The sequence below is a fragment of the Micromys minutus genome (genome assembly GCF_963924665.1).
Source record: "Micromys minutus genome assembly, chromosome: X".
NCBI lineage: Eukaryota > Metazoa > Chordata > Mammalia > Rodentia > Muridae > Micromys > Micromys minutus.
This window is the reverse complement of record NC_137970.1, coordinates 7,539,093-7,560,595: the sequence shown is the minus strand read 5'-3', so window position 1 is coordinate 7,560,595 and position 21,503 is coordinate 7,539,093. Positions and strand designations below refer to the sequence as shown.

The 21,503-nt window shown below is 38.5% G+C and overlaps 1 protein-coding gene across 1 annotated transcript in view; it reads right to left on the bottom strand.

Annotated features, from left to right (window-relative positions):
- Positions 1-21,503, bottom strand: part of MAOB (monoamine oxidase B) — a 93,542-nt gene that overhangs the window by 2,378 nt on the left and 69,661 nt on the right. Inside the window, exons 6-13 of the mRNA XM_080909830.1 lie at positions 20,929-21,070; positions 19,877-20,026; positions 18,487-18,646; positions 12,710-12,806; positions 11,331-11,384; positions 7,244-7,301; positions 5,309-5,406; positions 606-717 (exon numbers count right to left, since the gene is read on the bottom strand). Of these exons, the coding sequence (XP_080765956.1) occupies positions 606-717; positions 5,309-5,406; positions 7,244-7,301; positions 11,331-11,384; positions 12,710-12,806; positions 18,487-18,646; positions 19,877-20,026; positions 20,929-21,070 (871 nt within the window). The remainder of the gene's footprint in view (positions 1-605; positions 718-5,308; positions 5,407-7,243; positions 7,302-11,330; positions 11,385-12,709; positions 12,807-18,486; positions 18,647-19,876; positions 20,027-20,928; positions 21,071-21,503) is intronic.

Genomic DNA, 21,503 nt, shown 5'->3' with positions numbered 1-21,503 from the left:
TAAGTGCTCTAGGTACTTGAATGAAGCTTTGGAGACCAAAAGAGGGCACCAGATACCCAAAAACAAGAGAGCTGGGAACCAAGGCTCTGCAAGAGCAGCAAGTCTCTTCACTGTTGAGCCACTTTCCAAATCTTCAATTTTTAAAAATCAATTGTATTTGTGTGTGTGTGTGTGTGTGTGTGTGTGTGTGTGTGTGTGTGTGTGTGATATGTGTAGATGTCCTCTGAGTTCAGAACATGCTATTATATTCCCTGCAAGTGAAGTAACAGCCAGTTGTAAGCCTTCTACAGAATCCTTGGAACCAAACTCAGGTTCTATCAGAGTAAGAAATGCTTTTAACACCTGAACCACCTTCTAGTCCCATCACCTCTTAAGTACAGCTGAGTTCTGACGCCCCCTCCCCAACACACAAGCTTCAGGTAAAATGTTAGATATTTTCATTGTTTTGTTTAAGGCGTTCCCTTTACCTAAAACTTATTATAATGGTGTTTTCTGGGTCTTTCTATGGGGCATATGGTGTATGTAGTGGTAGGGGGACTGCTTCTAAGATCTCAAGCTTTGTGTGTCCTCCTCCACCACTGCCTATGATCCTGGGCCCCACCTACCTCTCTGGCAGCTCTCTCTCCTGCCTCCACAGCCCCCTCCATGTAGCCGCTCCAGTGTGAGGCTGTCTCGGTGCCTGCAAAGAAAATCTTGCCCACTGGCTGGCGTAGGACCCTGGGAACAAAAAGCAGAGCAGTAAATGGCATTGCTCAAAACCAGAAATGAGTTCTCACATGAGGGAAAGGCCAGTTGGCTTCTTCAGGTTCCAAACACCTAGGAGGACAGTGACAATGTAGGATAATGCTCCCCAGGCTTCTCCAGCTCTGTGTCATCTCTGTCATGGGCACAATGAAATAAAAGCTGACATACATACATACACACCTCTACCAAGAGCTGTCAGGATCAGGAGCTGAAATCAATGAGGTCAAAATACATATTTGACTCATCTCTATAAAGTGAAGGACTGAATAAGCCCAGTCATGTATGGATCCCTATATATGACGAAGGTGATACATGCTTCTGATTTCTTACTTATTCTACCATTGAACTTGACAGTTTCTTCTTGCCATGCTTTGCCCTCCTCATATCTTTTTATAGTTATTTTTCTTTTTTTTTATTATACAGGATGAAGCCCAAGGTTTTATGTATGGTATGCATGTGCTCCACTACTGGACCACATCCCTAACCCTTATTTATCTCTTAAAGAGATGGTCTAATGATTTTAAGATTACTTTCATTAATGACACTAAAGAAATAAATGAGTCTTACGACTTCATTGACTGTAATCCACTGGGGTTCAGAACTATTGCATCAATCTCTAAGTTAAAAGTTTTTGGGTACCAGTTTTCTAAAGTTCACTACTCCTTAGTATAACCCCAACATTATTATCTACATTTTCCAGAGTTGAATGTAGAGGTTGATTTTGGTAGACACTGACATGGACCACCCAGAATGAAGGACTTGTTTGTTGGTGGGAGTCCTTCCAGATGATGGTACTCTGATGTTGGCATTCTTTGGTAGTAACTATATCCACTGGAGAAAACTAACTCTTGCCTGCTTCTAACACCAACTACATTTAGTGACTGATTATTATAAAAAACCTTTAAAGATGCAAGCCCCAAGCTCCAACATGAGAGCACTTGAAAAGACCATTCTAAGTTCAGAGTGTGTCATGGGGTCAGTTGGCACTATTATTGCAACTGAGTTACTGCCTGGCTTTCTCATTCTTGCTTCTTTCTTCTCCCTTTCATGATGCTAATGCTAAAGATTCAGTCTGGTAACTATCCTGTCTACTGATCATTTCACAGTCTGTTTCCTAGGACCTAACTGACAAAGATGAAGTGATTTTCTCCAGTCTATATACAGCAAGTAACAGGGGTATTATCTGAAGCTAAGTGATCTAAGAACTCTAACTTAGACTTGGTTACCTTGCTACTTGTCATTGTGCTACATTGTATTTTCTTTCTAATCTTTGCAAGAACTCCATGATAGTGCTACTAGTTAACATCTCACATTACGTATAAACAGACTGTCTCAGAGTAATATGCAGTGACTCAGCAAGAGCCACAGTGTTAGAAAAGAGCAGAGCCAGGATTTAAAATGTCTAGCAGATGTCAACATCTCTATTTTTATCTTCTGTGTTGCCTGATATATTACCATCACTAGTTTCCAGAATGCTCCCATGCTAAGCAAAGGATACAAGGTTCCCAGGCACTTATCCTATAAAGGCAGTCAGTCTACAATCATGCTTACAAAAACACCATAAAAGAAGTACTATACAGAGCCTTTTCATCCTATCTCAGGCTGTCACGATCTGATAAGGGATATCCAGAATTCAGAACAATGCTTATATTTATATTAATGAATAGACAATGAGAGAAGACTATTGCAAGGTGTGAAGTGGGTCTGTTATAAAACAATATGTCACGTAGAGTGTGTCTTTGGGGTCATATATCACCCTGGCTCCTTCTTATTACTGATCTGCTCTGCCTCTTGCCTTTTATAGTCTGTTCTGTTCTATATGTGGTCCACACTATTATAGATTGATAATCTCTAAATCTTGAGGGGTAAAACTGAATCATTTTTTGTCATGTATTTGATTTCTTTGGAAAAACACAAACTCTTATAACTTGGCATATTGCTGGGCCTCTTATAAGAAAATTTAACAGTTTTACTTGAATCCTTTTGTTTTCTTTTACCCGAATTTATTGTAGCTATACAAAAGGCAGGGGAATCTAAGAAAATAGAGTATTGATGAATTTATTATAATACATGGACTCTTCTGTAATTATTGGGAGCTCGAGGGCATTCCAAGAGTGTTTTCAGAGACAGAAGGTGAATTCACCCTCTTCATGCTTGTTAAACTATGAGGCATTTCAGCATATGCTCACTTGTTACAGCAGAAGGAACTGCGGGTTGGAGACTTGGTGGAGGGGGTGGGGTCCAGTGGCCAAAACCTAGTTAAAGATCAGAAGACTAAGACATAGGGAACTAACCATGCGAACAAATGTATATAAAAATATACCAAGCGAGGATTAAGCTAGGAGAGTTTCTGTACAGTGTAGATGAGAAGGTGAGTGAGGAGTTAATACATGCAGTGACGGAGGGGAGAGATTACGAAACAGGAGACCTCAAAATATACCCTCATGAATTATTCAGTTTACTGCCTAATTGGGGTAAATTAAATATATGCTAATTACAGCCCACATTTCTTACGAAATATGTGTTCAGTTATTTACTAACATTGGTCTGTTTGTTTAGTCCTCAGTCTTCTAGCTGGAAGCAGTCCACATGTGAATACATCAAGGGCCCTCACAACAAAACTCATAGCAGTCAGTATCCCAGATGTCCTGGCCTTGCAGAGTCAGGGAAATCCTGTGATAGTCTCTGCTTGGCCTGGGTATTCTTTCATTAAGTCATCCTGTACCTTAGATTTCTACATTATGACATGAAACCTGACACACATCCATGAGAAGGGACAAAGGTGAAAGTCATTACCATATTACCTTGTGTGGTGGGATTGGTCTGGAATCTCACATTTAGTCAATGGACTGATAAATTAAGGGTTCTTTGTGCCCCTTGCCCCACAGTCATTTGTCTGATATTCTATGGAACTGAGCATATAATTCAACACTCAGTGGCCAGATATCAAATTACACTAATTTTGAATTTAAAACAAAACTCAAACCTAAACTGATAAAGTAATTAAAAGACAAAGTTTTATAACCTTTAATATGTCCTATGACACAATGGGTCTTACAAATCTTTCTAGTTAAATTCATTTGATTAAACGTTTGAATTGTGTATGTGAGTGCAAGTGCTTGCAGAAGTCAGGAGACCCCTTGGAGCTTGAACTACAGGATGCTGTCAGATGCCTGATGCAGGTGCTGGCAACTGAACTCAGGTTTACTGCAAAAGTAGCAAGTTCTCATAACTGTTGAGCCACCTTTCTATCCCCAAGTCTTCTTGTTCTGTCATCAGTATCACCTATATTCCTGTCACACTTAGCTTTGCTAGGTAAGGAGAACCTGCGCTTCCATGGGTCCCCAGAATATTAGTTATGCCCCTTAACTAAAGCACTAGCTCTCACATTTTAGTACTTATTTTATTTTCGTATGTTCTATCCTTCCTCTGCTTCCCACCATTGCCTTCAACATTATCAACTCCTTGGCAAGGAGCTATAACCTTGACAATGACATTTGTAGAAGTGGTCAGCAAGTGGATGCCACTTATCCAATACACAACCAATGAAACAATTACTAGTGACCTCATCTACACTCGGCTCATTAGGTCACTATTAGGTAACCTATTGACCCTGAAGCATATTGTATATCTGTAGTTAGATAAGGACTGGGCACACAGAATCTTTAATCATCTATTGATAAGCAGGTTTGAACCCTTCTTCCACTAGCTTTTATGAAGAGCTGAACAGTGGCCTCAATCCCAGTAACACACCCTGCCACACTCTCAACAAGCTTCCCTTGTCTTTCCCATTTTAGTTTAGTGTAGGAAACAGAGTCCTGCTAATGGTCATTAAGTCATGCCTTGTTATTGTCATCAGATACATTGAACTAAGCACCAGTGACTCATACTTGAATGCACAATGCTATGAGTGCTAAAAAACCCATGAAGTCTGGAGGGGTGAGTCATACATATCATGTTTTAGAAGGAGAATAAAGTTGCTAAAGAATAACTCAGGCTATGATTACATTTTCTTGTGTTTCTCATCCATGTGCCAAGGAACGGAAAATCCAACAACAATAAATGACTAAATAAGTGATTGGTCTGATTTAAGAAGGAATTCAATACCTTTCTTGACTGGTTTAGAATTGATTTTGAGTTTACAGAGCCATGTCCACACTGACACAGTGGTGCTCTTGAGGAAGTGTCCTGAGTTCTAGACTCAGTATCAGGACAGGCAATGGGCAGTCTGAACAAGTCCTTTGACTGTCTAAAGTGCTCCTTCTGTGTCAACTTCCTTCAGTTAGGCTAACTGAGGTTGCTTCTCTAGAGAAATGAAGAGTGGAACAACACAATGGCGCAGCACTGTGACTTCCTTTGTAAGACTCATGAGCTTCAAAGAAAATTCTGGAGATGCTTTCTGGCATTGTCAGGAAAGCAAAAACCAGGAAGAAACATGCTAAAATATTTGGAGCTTGGCTTCAGTTGCACAGGCTTTTGGTCACAGCTCAGCACACTTTTATTCATCAAACACGCTTTGTCTGAATGTGTGGCAGCCCCGGATGATTTGGTGCACTGGTAGTACCTTCCATACTGGGTCAAGATGCCGGGAGGGAAGTAGGTTGTATAGCAGCCACCGGAGTACTGCTCCTCACACCAGTTCTTCTCTTCATAATGGACTGGCTGTTAAGGCAGAGGGAAAATGACTTGAGAAAGAGGCAGAAGAAGGCGTTTTGTCTATTAAATATGAAGCACACAATTGTAGATTTCATTACAGAGAACCAACGGCAGCTGTCTCTTGAAATTTGTATGGCAGTGCTTCTAAGCTTCCCCGATTCCTATAGCTACTGAAGCTCCTTGTAAAAAGTGGTACGGTGTTTGCCCATTACCTGTACACAACCCCCCATATGCTTTAAATTACCTCTGGATCATTTGTGTTACATAATGCAATATAAATGCCATGCAAATACTTATCACACTGACTCTTCATTGCATGTGTGATATTTTTTCAAATATTTTGTAGAACCTCTACATATAGAGGTTTGACTGTACTTCTGAAATAGGGCCACATTAGCCTGAAGTTTCTGAAGACAGGTCTTTGGGAAAGTACATGCTTTCAATAATATAAACTCGAATAAGTTCAGACCTCAGGAAGTATTTTCATTTGGCACATGCATGCCTTGACATATTTTTGGAGACAAAGTCTTGTCATGTAGCATAATGGCCTGAGATTCTTGATCCTCATCTGATATTTCCACCTTGATATTATGAAAATGCACCACTCTTTCTGGACATAAACAGTAATTATCTATTTCCAATTTTACTTTCTTTTTATCTATCAGAAAGTTTTCGTGTATAATGGTTTTGAGAAAAGTTTTAAAGTAATGTAGTTTACAAGAATTGTTGTCCAAGAAAAAAAAAAAGCAGAAGTGTGCATCTATGAAAAGCAAATAGTGGTGAGTTTTGATAGGGGTGAGGTTTGCTTCAGGTGGAATGATTTTCATACTATGTTCTCACTATGGAGGGATGGTGGAACTTGTAAAACAACCAATGGTCTGAAAAATGTGTTTTAGCAATTAACAGGCTGCATTCTAGCTGAGAGTTTTACAAAGTTTGAACTCCTTATAAAAACAGAGGCCAGAGTTCCAGCTTGGTGGCTGAACACATGCCTGTATCAGCATGCTTTGTTCAAGTCTAACAAGAGGTGGGGTGAATCAACAATGAATATGCTAAACAGAAAGTTTGTCACTAAGCATCGCTTTGAAGAAAATGGTTATAGCAAACAAATTTAAAACTAGACTTTGAGAGATGTTTTGTTAAAAAAAATATTACGATTACTTAGCTGACTTTGCATAGGAATCCTATTTACAAAATGTGAGGCCCTGCCTAAGTGGTGAATGTCCCTGGGACTATTCTGATATTATCATTGTCATCACGATGTTTTCTGAAATCTGAGGACAGATGATGCTTCCTGAGCATCCTTCTTTGGCTGTTTGCGCTGTCAGTTTCCTTTCTTCTTCCTCCAAGGAATTTATTTCACCACACAGCAAACACTAACGCCCCAGTGAAGCAAGTGACTTTCTTTGTGCAAAAAGTACATGACGGGACAGAAAGAGCCACCTCACCATCAGAAATAATCATCAACATCCTCAGAAGAGATTTTCCCACATGAAAACCTATCCCTTATGGGGAAACTCAAAACCAACCATTTTCCTCTTTAAGTGAACCTCCATCCAACCCCTTCATACATTGCTTGAGAACGTTAATTACCAACTGCTGTCCCCCATGAGCTTTATCCAGGGACAATTTTGAATTTGGGGACAAAAGAAACACTACCTAGAGCAGAGTGAAATCTTTTCTGGAAACATTTATGCACCAACCCTACATGTACAGACCCCTTTTTGAGTATATTGAAGAAAGATAAGATATAATGTCCTCCTGGCATGAACCCAACCCTGAGAAGCCATTCAGGACAAAGCAGGCCTCTTCCCACTGGGCAAAGGCTGGGAAACAACCTTACCTGCAGAGCTTCTTGGGAGTTCAGAACTTTCGCATATAGCTCACAAAGTTTCCTTAGTCTGTACAACAGAGAAATAAAATGGTTTAAAAATAAAAGTTTAGCTTAAAGGAAGTAAGGGAAAGAAAAATGGGGAAGAGCCTATTCACTTAAGAAAAAAAAATCTCTGGGAACCATTGCTTTCACTTTGACCTTTTAGGTTAACTAATTACAGTTTGTTTGTTTAGATGTTTTTTGTTTGTTTGTCTTGAGATGCTTCTATGTAGCCCAAGATTGCTTGGCATTTTCAATCTTTCAGCCTTGGCCCCTCATTTGATATTATTACAAGCAAGAGTGGCCAGCTTCAGTCTAATTTTTGTAAAACAAGAATTTGTTCTATCTCTAATGCCTTAAAACCATCAGCTCTATGGAACTAGAAAATATCATCCTGAGTGAGGTAAACTAATTCCTAAAGAACATACATGGTATGTATTCACTGATAAGTGGATATCAGAATACCCAAGATACAATTCACAGACCACATCAAGCTCAAGAAAGAAGACAAAAGTGCAGATGCTTCAGTCCTTTATAGAAGGGGGAGCAAAATACTCACAGGAGAAAATATCGAGACAAAGTGTGGAGAAGAGACTGAAGAAAAGGCCATGCAGAGACTGCCCCTCATGGGCATCCATCCCATATACAGGCACCAAACCCAGACAGTATTGCTGATCCCAAGAAGTACATGCTGACAGGAGCCTTATGTCTCCTGACAGCCTGACAAATACAGAGGCAGATGCTTGCAGTCAACCATTGGACTGAGAACATGGTTCCCAATGGAAGAGTTAGCAAAAGGACTGAAGAAGCTGAAGGGGTTTGCAACCCCATAAGAAGAACAACAATATCAACCAACCAGACCCCCAGGAGCTTGCAGGAATTAAACCACAATTCAGAGAGTATGCATCTGAGAGACTCATGGCTCCATCGGCATATGTAGCAGAGGATGACCTTTTTGCGCATCAAAGAGGGGAGAGGCCCTTCATCCTGTGAAGGCTAGATGTCCCAGTGTAGAAGAATACCAGGGTGGGGAGTTGGGAGGGAGTGGGGGAATGGGTAGGGGAGCAACCTCATAGAAGCAGGGGGAGTGAGGATGGAATAGGAAGTTTCCAGGGGGAAACCAGAAAAGGAGATAACATTTGAAATGTAAATAAAGAAAGTATCTAATAAAAGAAAAAATGAGCTCACAAATAGAAATGTAGTAAGACTGTTGCTGCATCTTTAAGAAAAAAATGAAATAAAATGAATCATTGGGCATATCAACTTAGAAGAGACAGTGTCAGGTTTTGGTCCTGACCTTTGACTCAGAAAGGAAGGTGACAGTAATCAGCATTTCCCAAGCTTTCCAAGAGTTTCTCAAATTTGACTGCTAGTATAAATTTCATAGCCCACTAATGGTTTGCAATAAATAAATGCTCAGTAAATACTCGCTCTTAAGTCTAGTGGGAAAATTGGAAGTAAGCCAACTGTTATAATTAGTCACTTAAGATGAATTAACTAATTTACCGATTAACATAAATCTAGCCACTGATTTATTTATATTTCTATAAATGAGCATAGCTGTTTCAATATTGGCCTTTATAGATTAGGAATGCACGAGACAATCTTAAACATGATTTATAGTTTGGCCGATTCATTTTAAAAGTAGTGTTATTATAGACTGGAGTGTTGGTTCAGGAGTTAAGAGAACTGCTTTCTCTAATAGAAGACCTGAGTATAATCCTCCACATCCATGTGGCAGCTCACAGCAGGTTGTAACTCCTATTCCAGGGTATCCAATACACTCTTCTGGCATCAGCAGGGCACAAAGGTAGTAAACAGACATGCATGCAGGCAAAACAGCCATATCCACAAAGTAACTAGCTTTCTATAATGTACTAGTGTTTTACACCTAGGAACTCGTTCTACAAGCAAGAGAATAAAAGTGTCCAATGTCTTCTGCCTCTCTCTTTCTCTGGAATAACATGGCATGGATGGAGGAATGGTGGCAAAGAGAAGATGTGGAGTTAGCTTCAGACATCGAACAAAGTATGTAAGGATGGTTAAAATTCAGAAAGGTGGGCATTTTAAGCTCTTGGAGAAGAGGCTGATACCTTAAAAATATGGCTGCTCAGGAGAGAATAAATCTGAACCTTCACTTATTTGTGAAAACAGTTATATTAATTATTTGAGAATTTCATACATGTATACAACATATTTTGATCATTTTCATTCCCTAAATCCTCCCCTTAATTCTTCCCATGTCAACTCCCTAACTCCTCCAAACAGAACTCTCCAAGTCCAATTTTTGCTAGCTATATATTCATAGATGTGGGGTCATCCATCAGACTATTGTCAATTTACCAGAGTCTACATCCTTAAAGAAAACTTATGAACCTTCCCCTAGAAGCCATCAATAGTCTTTGGTTAGAAGTAAGTCCTCATGAGTCCTTCCACTCCCCATGGCATTACTTCTTACATCAAAATATGCTTTAGGCAAAGAAAAGATTTTCAGATAGTCGTTGAATCCAGAGATGGGCAAGGTGGTGTATGCCTTGGGAGATATAAGCAGGAAGATTGTGAGTTAAAGGCAAGTCTTGGCTATGTAGTGAGTAAGAGGACAGCCTGAACCAGCAGCAACTCATATTATACCATGCTCATTTTAATCACTTCAAAACATTGGAAGAATGGATAATTAAAAATACATATTTTGGAGGACTGTAGAAATAGATTGGTTGTTAAGATTGTGTCTCTCAGTTCTTTGGAGGACCAACTTTTGGTTCGCAGCATTGACAATGGACAGCTCATAGCTGTCTGTAACTTCAGCTCTAGGGGTATTCAACATTACTGGCCTCCAAGGATGCCTGCCCTCTCTCTGTCTCTCTGTCTCTATGCTTCTCTGCCTTATAGTCTCTGTATCTTTTTTCTTTTTCTCTCTTTCTCACAGACACGTGTGCATGTGCAGTACACACGCATGTACACAGATTATACATATTCGCACATGCACACATGTTAAATACACTTAAAAATAATATCTAAACATAAGATATAGCAAAAACAATGTATCAAAATAAGAGTCTTTTTCTGCATGTGACAAATCATTAATAAACTACCAGAATGAATAATCCTGACCACATGAAAGATGCAGTTGTTACAGTATATGGTGTACTAATCTATGAACATGATCAAGAAGACAACTTGAGAAAAGATGTTTTCAAGGTATTGAAGATTCAACAGTGAGTGTGTCAGATAACACTTCCTAACCTCCATGGATCTTGTATTTCAATGGGGGAAATTTTGAAAACTATTGTCCAGTCAGACCTCCACAGCTCTGGTCATGCACGGGTTATGGAGGAACATGCTATGCAGACTGAAATAATGCACTGTAAAACCAATTGGGCTATGAGTCACTAAATATGTTATTATTAGTTGTGGTGCAGGTATACATATTTGGCAGTCATTGGATAAAAATTGCTAGGAAAGAGAGCCTCCAGAGAAATTACTCTCTGTACCTATAACCTGTAATTCCTATGCATCATTTCTGTAATGCTGCCTAACCTGGCAATTTGTCCTCTTAGTAATCTCCTCCATAAGTAAATGTTCATCTCTTGCCTTACATCCATTTTCATGATGTTCATAGTTCTTAGCATAATGTCTTGTGTATAATAACTAGGTAAGTATTAATTTGAATACTTGGTTCTTTAGTAATAAGCATTGTGACATATAAGACCTTTATTATTAACATAACAGATACATCACATTAGCAATACACATATTATGAAATATTCTGTATACCAAAAGTCAATAAACATCAAATGGCAGACAAATAGTAAAAATCAAAGAAAGAAAAAAGAAAGATCTGGGAGAAAGAGAGAAGGCAGAGGAAAGAAAGAGGTGACATACTTGAGTAGCCTACATTCCCTTTGGAGTGTGTGTTTTGCTCTAAAAATCTATCAACTAAAAATTAGAGGGCGTGATAAAAGTATGAAAGGAGGATGGGATAGTGAGAGAGGGAGAGAGGGAGAGAGGGAAGGAAGAAGAGAGGGAAAGAAGGAAGAAAGAAAGAAGATTTTGTTACCTTTCTTCTTTGGTAAGGCGGACCAGTTTTCTAGCTTTGTGAGCAAGGATGAATCTAAAATATACAAAGGAGAAAAGAGAGGAGTTTAATACTTTCACCTTCACTGCATCTCTGTGGCTACACATGCCCTGTGTACTATGCAAGGAAACCACCTATGTACTGACGTGACAGTCACATTATCCCTGTTTCAATGCCCTATTCTTGACATTGAGGAGCACTTTTCTGGCTTTGGGGGATCAAGGAAGTAAATGTAAATGTCTGGCCATTATTTCTCCTAGGTTAATATGAGGAAAGAACGGCTGCCTTCCAGTGGGCTTATGATCAAGAGACTAGAGTCTCAGATGCCCACCTAAGGCTGTGCCTGAGTCATCCAGTCCTTCTTTGCACTTTGGTTTTGTCTCCACCATGATGCTCCTATAACATACAATCCTTGAGTTGCTGTCTCACTTCCAGCCCTGTAGGTGGTACCTGCTTCAATATTTGCTCTGGCCTTGTTCTCACCTTGGCTTTTGTAAGTCATCTCATGTCTCCCTCCCTCAAGGCAAATACATCTTTGCCTCAAATGCTAGCCCCTAAAAATTCTTCAACTATGCTAGGAAACGTTGTCCCTAGGGCTGGCCTCCACTTCTTGAAGTGGAACTCAGAAAAAATATCTCAATAACTTACTCATGTAATGTTTATTGTGATTTAGATACAGTTACCCTCACCAAAACTCATGTTGAATTTCCATTCATAACAGAGTTGGGTTTAGAAATGGTAGGGTCTTTTATAGTATTTTGAATCATTGGGAATTCAAAGGATTAATATGGTTTCCATGACACTGGATTTCTCTTTGGGAGAGGGGCTCATTTTAAATTACATGTTTGAATTTTTTGCCTATGTCCTTGCTTCCTTTCTGCTGTGTTTTGAAGCAGCCCAAGGCCCTCATCAGAAACCTAGTAAATATTAATTTCATGCTCTTAGATTTCCAGAACTGTGAGGTACAATGAACATCTTCACTTTAAGTCACCCAGTCTTAAGAACTTTGCTAAAGCAACAGAAAACATAGTAAACAACATGGATGCCCACACGGTCTCTGTAAGATAGTAAAATATTCCTCTTCGTATCAGTCTATCAAGTAATGACAGCCCCCAAACATATCTACTTATGCACTAATATGAAGTAGAAAATTAATATAACAGAATTTAAATGTTATTGGTACTTGACATATACATATTTATTATTTAAAAAGAAGCAATAAGAATACTCCTACCACTGGATTTACAGAATACTTCTATCAAGAAATAATAGTTGTAACAAAGCTTTTTATGCCTAAATCAATAGTACTGTATTGACTTGTTAACAGCAAAGACAGCTATAATAATATAATTATGCCTTACCCCATTATAGCAGCATAGCTACCATCTGGCTTGGTATCATCCAATGTGTATGCAATTGGAGCTTCCTCTCCTTCAATAACCATGGTTCCACAGAAATCTTAGAAAACAATAAAGTACATGAACATGGTCATTACCCTATCATTTTTCCCACAGAAACTGAAATGAAAAACATTTTTCAATTTGAGAAATTTGGATGGCAATCATAAACCATTCTACTTTAGGTGGATGAAAGCAAACTGAACTATTTTCAAGAATAGGGCTAGGTAACTATGGAAAACATAAGAGTGGGCTAAGAGGTTGCAGCACAGTTGGTGCAGTGCCTGTCTAGCATGCACAAAGCCTAGTGTTTGTTCCCCAGTACTGTACAAACTCGATGTAGTGGTACCTACTTGTAATCTCAACACCAAGGACACAGAGGCAAGAACTTCATCTACATAGTGATTTTGAGACCAGCTATGTAAGACACCATAATGGACAAAAACAAACAAAATCAACGTGGTCAGTGGAAACTGTAAAATATAAGAGGCTGCATGTTCCTATTTCATGAGGAGTCATTCCTCTTTCGACTTTTGTTTTAGAGGCAGAGTCTCAGTATATTGTTAAAGCCAGCCATTAAGTCTTGGTCTCACATGGCTTTCCTACTTCAGCCTCTTGAATATCTGGAACTGCACATGTGTGTTCCTTAATGCCACTTGAAGAAGTCCTCGACTTTTAGGACACAGGCATAGAGAACATGGGAAACTAAAATAAACCAGAGTCTGATTCCAAACCTGACCTCTAACAACCCCTTTCCTTTCAAGAACAATAACTTGGGTAAAATTTTTAATTCATTCTGAATCAAAGTACTTTCATCAGTACCCCCTGGAACAAAATACAATTGGACCTCTGTATTCACAGGCTCTATACTAATTCACAGTTACTGTCAAAAACATTTTTTTTCAGGACAGGCATAGTGGCACACATATTTAATCTAAGGACTTTAGAGCAGAGACAGAGAATCTCTGTGAACTTGAAGCTAGGCTCTTCTACATGACAAGTACTGGGACAGCCAAGGCTAAATAAAGAGACCCTGTCTCAGAGAAGCAAAAATATTTTTTAAAATTACATCTGAACTAAGTGAATATTTATAACATTTTTTCGTGTTATGATTTCTTAAACAATCTATAATAATTATGTTGTTTATAAATATGTATATATTTTTGTACATAATATACATATATACCATATAATAGTTTATACATATAATTTATGTGGGAACACATTGTACTAAATATTTTAAATAGAGATGATTTAGAGTATAAAAGCAAATATGTGTAGGGTATATGCAAATTCTTTCCTATTTCATATCTGGGGTGCAATTATTAAAAGATTTTGTTAACTACAGGAAGCCCTGGAAAAAATCCTTTATGTATGCTAGGGAAAATACTATGACAAAACAGCCACCATGTCAGGTCAGAGTCTGAAATAATAGAACAATATCTTGCCCAAATTCTCTACTTCTCCTGCTTTATTATCTACTTGCATATTTGGAGTTGCTCAAACAATTTTTTTTTAAATCTCGGAAGTAAATTCTATGTAGAAAAGCTAACAGGAGGATTTCCAAATAAGAAGAAAGAGCACGGAAAGGGTTATTATACCTTCCTATTCTGTGTGCATGTTTGCACACATGAACAGTCATACCCGACAGCCTCCTAAGATGCATCTGCTTCTCTCTCTTCCTATATCTCTTTCCTAGTTAGCTACTGGATGCATCCATGTTTGTATGACCCCTGGTGTGCTGGGGGTAGGAAAGCTACTGAGAAATAAGGACTGAAGTGTTAGGAGAAGCAAAGGTGTTCAAAGTGTGGATGTTGTACCAGGACACATGGCTATGTTGAGCAGTTCTTACCGCTAAACAAAGCTCTCTCAGCTCAGAGAAGGGGTCCACAACAAGGCCACTAATGGCTACCAGCAGGGCCATAAAGAGATCACCATATTATGATTTTACTGGAAACTTTGGAGGCCAAATTGAGTGGAGCCATATTAAACACAAGCAAAGAGCATCACTATCTCAAAGCTAGGTTGTTTCTGACTATAACCATCGTCTATAGTGATTACAGGACAAAATGACACTGAAACAGGGTCTGACTACCCATGTGAAATTAAATTTGCATAATATCAGCCTCTTATGCATAGATGACTCTATGAAGTAGTTTCTCCCTACTGTCTCACCCATTGTAGCTGTACCATGTCGGTTCAATAAACTCTGCCATGCTCTTGAAGAATTCATTCACAGTTCATGCATTACTGGCTTATCAATATTATTCATGGCATGATACAAATTCTACCCAAGATATCAAGAAGGTGTAAGAGTATAAGAGAACTAGGTAACATAATCACCTGTTCTAAGCAGGAAAGAAAAAGAATACTCAAACACAACAAGTTTGTCAAGTGAGTGAGTAAGTCATATTGATTATGGCAGGATCAGTTGATAGGTTGATGACAATTAGGTAAGGGTGAAAAAGCCCCTAAGTGATGTTGGTGCACTTGGAGAAACTGAAGTTATAGGAAGAAGACAGACACAAAAATCATTTTCATGCCAGACCAGCTTGGCTGTATCTGTGGGATTTCCATCACAGATTCCAGACACCTGCCCAAGTTCACAGTGTCCCAATGACTTTGTGGAGCATCATTCTTTTAAATGGATACACAAGGACACTCCCACAATTTAACAAGGTCCTTTAAGAGGAAAAAATAAAGGTAAAAGAAGAAGCAATCAACCAAAAGGAGCTATTGGGGGAAACAATTCAAGCATTCAGGATGCTAAAGAAATTCCTCCCAAAGTACTAACATTACTGAAGAAAAATCAGTGAAAAAAATGGAAAAAAATACTTCAGATATAGGTGGTAATATGGAGAATGAATTGAAATTAGACAAAAAAAGGTTTTGTGTGTGTGTGTGTGTGTGTGTGTGTGTGTGTGTGTGTGTGTGTAAGGATGTAGAAAAACGTTTCAATGGAACAATCATAGCATTCAAATAGAAGAATAATTGAAATTTAATAAGAACAGAATATATGGAAAACAGAAAATAAGAAAATGTCTCTTCAAATATTAAAACATATTATAAAGCTATAATGACCAGAACAATATAGTGAAGGAATAGGTAATATATACCTATGCTTTCCAAAGTCGAATTGTGTTTGGGATTTAATTTCAGCTTCTCATAAAACATCTACTTTGCATATTTTACAATTATCATGGTATATGTCTTTTTGGAGTATTTGTTTGTAAATTAGGGATAAAAATATTATTATAGCTGATGTTTAATCATTTATTTAGATAAATGCAAAAAAAAAAATGGGAATAAATAGGCCCCATGTGGGATCTGGTATAAACTTCTGTGAAGCCCCGGGTTCAATTCCCAACACTATCAAGCAACCCTGTGTATGTATATATTTGAAAATATAGTAGCAGAAGAAAAATATTTACATCATAGGACCCCAATGGAGGAATTAGGTGAAGGACTGAAGGAACTGAAGGGGTTTGCAACCCCATGGGAAGAACAACAATATCAACCAACTAAACCCTCCAGAGCTCTCAGGGACTAAAGCACCAACCAAAGAGTACACATGGAGGGACCCATGGCTCCAGATGTAGGAGAGGATGGCATTGCTTGGCATCGATAGGAGGAGAAGCTTTTGGTCCTGTGAAGGCTGGTTTCTTCAGTGTAGGAGAATACCAGGGTGGTGATGTGGGAGGGGGAGCATCCTCATAGAGGCAGGAAGAGGGTGATGGGAGAGGGGGGAACCAAGAAAGGGGATAACATTTAAAATGTAAATACATAAATTATCCAATAAAAAGATTTTTTTAATTAAAGAGGGAGTGATAAATAGAACATTTGTAACATGGTTTAGCATAGATCTTGGTCTTAACTAATAATAAAAATTTGCACCATGGATACATGTGATAATTTTCCTGATTGAAAAATAACATCTTTTTTCTTTTTTAAATGGTGTCCTAGTGTAGTACACCTGTATATCAGAAGAGGTCACCATATCTCATTATAGATGGTTTTGAACCACCATGTGTTTGGTGGGAACTGAACTGAGGTCCTCTGGAAGAGCAGTCAGTGCATTAACCACTGAGCAACCTTTCTAGCCCTGAAAGTAACTCTTAACACAGTTCTAACTAGCAGCAATGCAAGAAAGCAGGAATTCTCACAAAGGTTGATCTCAGAATTTTACTTATATGTTTATCAGAAATTGCATGCTCCCATTTGAAACTGGACAACCATCTAAAGAAGCTCTTGATGTGTAACAACATAAACTTGGTAAGGAGGTGGGGAGAGTTTGGAAGGAGTTAGATGAGGTGAAAGAGTATGATAAAAATACAGTGCATGAAAAATTAAATAAGAAGATAATAATGACATAAAAATAAAAGAAAGACAAAAACAAAAGCACTCTATATTCCTTGTCCTAGAAGATTTATCTACCTTCACCTAGGCAGCCACCTAAACTTCATGCCCTGAGTCTCAGGAGCAAGAAATGTGTCTCCATTATGCTGTTGCCAATAGATACACAAAAGTGCAAAAGAGCAGAGCTTTTCAATGTGAGTCTTTTTCAAAGGGTAGAGTACTTGCTAAGTAGATATGGCACTCCAGTAAGAGCACTAAGCAGGATTCCTTGGAAGATGGAAAGTTAAGAGACTAAAAGGTAGTAGAGGAAGGTTAAGAGTTGTTTGTTCTTCAGCATCTAGAAGGATTTGCCTCACACCCCTCCACCGGGGAACCAAAATCCTCAGGTGTACAAGTCCCTCACATATGGTAAACATATTCTCTTATATATGATAAATCATTTTGAGATTGGTAAAAGTGCCTAATAGGATATAGATGTTGCATAAAGTGCTGTTACACTGGAAAGTTTAGGAAATAATAATAAAAAAGCCTACACATGTTCAGGACAGGTATAATTCTCTTCTAGTCTTCCTCTGTACCTCACTGGGTTTGCAGGTACAAAACCCATGGATACAGAGAGCTGACTGGGTACAAGAAACAATGTTCTCCCACCAAACTCTGATGTTCACTAGTCCAATTGTCGACAGCAGTCTTAAATCTTACATCTACAGTCTTTCTCCTCATTCTAGTCTACCCTGCTATTTATGCTCAGCCCCAGGAATTGCTATTCTTTCCTGGGTTTCACTTGGTAGTTCAGTAGAGATGATCAGAGGGAAAAAACCTAGAAATGATTGTATAAGTTTACATGTTTTCTAAGGAATCAGATATTAGCCATATGTGTATAAGTTATGTATATATGTGTATCTCTGTGTATGGGTATTCATTTAAAGCAACTAAAATGAAAAACGATTGTTAATTCACTACCATCAGCTGCATCTCAGGTGTTTGGTACCCACATGTGGCTAATGGCATGAGTAGTGGACAGAACGTACCTCTACATCTCTATTCATGAATCCATGTCTTTCTAAATTTGTGTGTTTGAAATATATATTACAAAATGAAATCACATATCCTCATGGGGCTTGGGAAGGATTAAATAAACTTTATATAAAAGGATTATCCATGTGTTTGTGCCAATACAATTTATGTCCAAGAATTATACATAGAACCTGTAATAGTCATAGGTAGTGTTACACACCTGTCATGTTAGCACTCAGAAAAAAGAGACCAGAGGATCATACCTTTTCTGTCCAGATTCTAATATAAAAGTTATATCCAAATACATATCTTGATACAATGTTTTTTGGTCCTTCTCTAGAAAGTCTTTATGTTAAGAATGAACTTACCCTTTTTCCTCCAGAAGGGCTCTTTATAATAAACCATGCACTTAATGACTGAACCCAAAGGCACTCGTGTGATCAGCTGGTTTCTTAGCATGGGCAGAGGAGGACTATAGTGAATCTTCATGCCCAAAGCAGGTGGGATGGCACTAATCACATATTTAGCCTGAAAGAAAAGTAGATTTCGTTAGCCACCATTGGCCTGTGGTAAAAGTTTTTCTTAAACCTTTCTCTCTACCTTTGCTCCCCTTCTATAGTTTAACAGTAAAGCCAGAAGAACCCAGTTAAAAGATAAAGCATCTATTACTTCTTCCTAGTTTGAAACCTTCAATGCCTTCCCTGTTACCTCTCCATCCTACGTCCTCTTATGCCTTGTCTCAGCAATTTTTTTTTGCCATTTTTGGCTATCTTAGGCCACAGCGTCACTCATCTTAAGCTCTGGGCTCACCTGTCTCAAAAAGACCTTTGATAGCAAGCTTATTTAGAGGGTTGTAGTCCATCTGCCCAGCACACCTTATGAGAAGCCTTCTCCTTCCCTGCTTACTTTTTTTTCTCACTACTCACTATTGGGCCCACTTTACATTCTAAGTATATAGTTGATTACAACTGTAAACTTTTACTAAATCAAAAATGTAAAGTCTGAAATTTCCAACTCTCAGAATAATGCCTGGTACATAAGCTGTGATTGATGTTTATTAAGTATTTATTTTGGCTTTATAATTAACCAAGGGCCCATTAAAGAAAGTATATTTTCTTTTTTTTGTTTTTGCATTAATTAATTTATTTTTTATTGAAGAACTTTAAAAAAACAAAGATAAATGTACAAATTTTTAAGCATTTTTAAGGTTTGATACTCTGCATTAAGATCTTACTAGTTACAATGAGCAAAAAGTACATGCAAAACAGGATGTAACCGAGAATTAGTCAACGTTTTCTTAGTGTGTAAGGATTGAGCCTAATGGTTTTTTTTTTTTCTTGAACTTCACACAGTTTGTGAGTTGTTTCTGGGGCAGTCCATGCCTCTGGGGTTAGCATCCCATTATCAGTGACTGCATATGCATTAATTTACTTATTCATTCACTTTATAACCTGATTGCTGTCTCTTCCTCCTCCATGCCCCCCATCACACAGTCCCTTCTCCATCCCCCTCTGCTTCTCCTTTGGAAGGGCGGGACTCCCCTGGGTATCCCCCCAATCCTGATATATCAAATGACAGAATGTTTTTAATCCTCTCTCATCTCAAATAGTTTCCCTTCCTTTTTTCCTTTTAGATAAATGTATCTAACTCTGGCAAATAGACACTATGAAGTCTGGGCTATCCTTGGGCTCATATGATCTTCCTTGCATATGGGCCTCTGATCTCTTTTCTTGAATTTGAAAGTCTTGAAAGTCTTACCTCATATATTTCATTGTTTAGGGTTTTCACGACAACATTTTCCCCTGTCTGGTCAATGTGGATCACAGGCCTCTCCAGTTTCACTCGATCTCCAAGGATATCCTTTATTCGCTCACTCACTTGACCGGACCCACCAATAAATTTCCTTTCCTGGAAAAAAAAAAAAAGAGAAGACTCAAGATGGATGGGCAATATAGGATAATTTCTCCTGGCTATCCCTCCTCTATGATATGTAAAATTTCAGTTTATTGTGGGGAATAATGTCCTACCACTTGCTATCATCACTATATTAATTTTTCTCTGGTTACAGGCTACTCTCTTTTTAACAAAATTATAGGCTTACTAACAGACTTTAAAGTTACACAGGGCTCCCAACTGAGCTGGGCATTCTCAGAATAATCCTTATCTCCCTTTTGCCTGGTCACTATGCTGCTCTGGGCACTAGCTACATCCTTTGGCTCTTTGACCTGATTAATAGCACATTGTTTCCTGACTGGCTTTTTAACGACTATTTCTTATAGGTCCACAAATAAAGGGGAAAGGAGGAGGAAGAAGAGAGGATGAGAGGTAAAGAGGATGGGAAGGAAAGGAACATGACAATCAAAGAGATTAAAAACTTTATAGCTTAATGGGGGGCATCAATTAAAAATGCTCAGAAAACAGGCATTGAATTAAAAAAAACAATAAGTTCTCATATGTGCAGTGATTTTTTCAAATATTCTTCACTCCTTTCTTTTCTTTTTTCTTTATTTCTCCTTCATTCTTAATGCTGGGGATGGATCCAGAGCCTGGTTCATACTAGTGAAGTGTTCTCTCTCTGAACTACAGCCCAAAGCATGAGATAGTCTTTAAAATTCAAGTGTATTTCGATCGTTCTTGTTTAAACTTTCTGAGGAGCCTAGTCTCAAAATTATGCTGGCCACCTGACAATAGATGGTCCCTTTTGAAATCTACTTGAAGCTCACACAGTAAAGTACAACAAACCGCAAGTCTGTCTCATGTACCACAATGTCATTTCTGTAGTAGTGCTTTTGTGTTGGGGGAGTAGGTACCTGCCCTCCATTGGTTGTTGAGATGATTCTGGTAGTACCTCCACACTGCTTCACATACCACAGGAACCACAGTGCAGACACCTCGTGGGTCTCTGCAGTTACACAGAGGTTCACAAATAGAGTGGCGATCTGCTTTGTATATCTGCTCAGGAAGAAACAATGTGATTAGCAAATGCAGAACAGTCTTCTTAAGATTTTAGAGTAGCCAAGTAATATGTTTCCATGGCTATATTTAGCACAATTTAGCAAACTTCTGGAATTTAATATTATAAGACATGAAGGCATGGGTTGAGGAGAAATGGTATTTATGTCTCCTTAAACAAAACACCTTATTCAGAATTAACTTTGGCCACATTCTGAGTTATCAGTTGCTCCTATTCAACTGCTTGTCTTCCCGCAATATTTATCTTGGGAAAAGGCATCAGCACACACTAAGTAGTTAAAGTTAAGACTTTTGAAATTAACTTGAATTTCTATCTCTATCTTTCTCCTGCTAGAAGTCCTGAGTGTTTTTATGTGCACCACATATGCCCAGCCTGCCACAGCTGTCAGAAGAGGCTGTTTGATCTGGATAT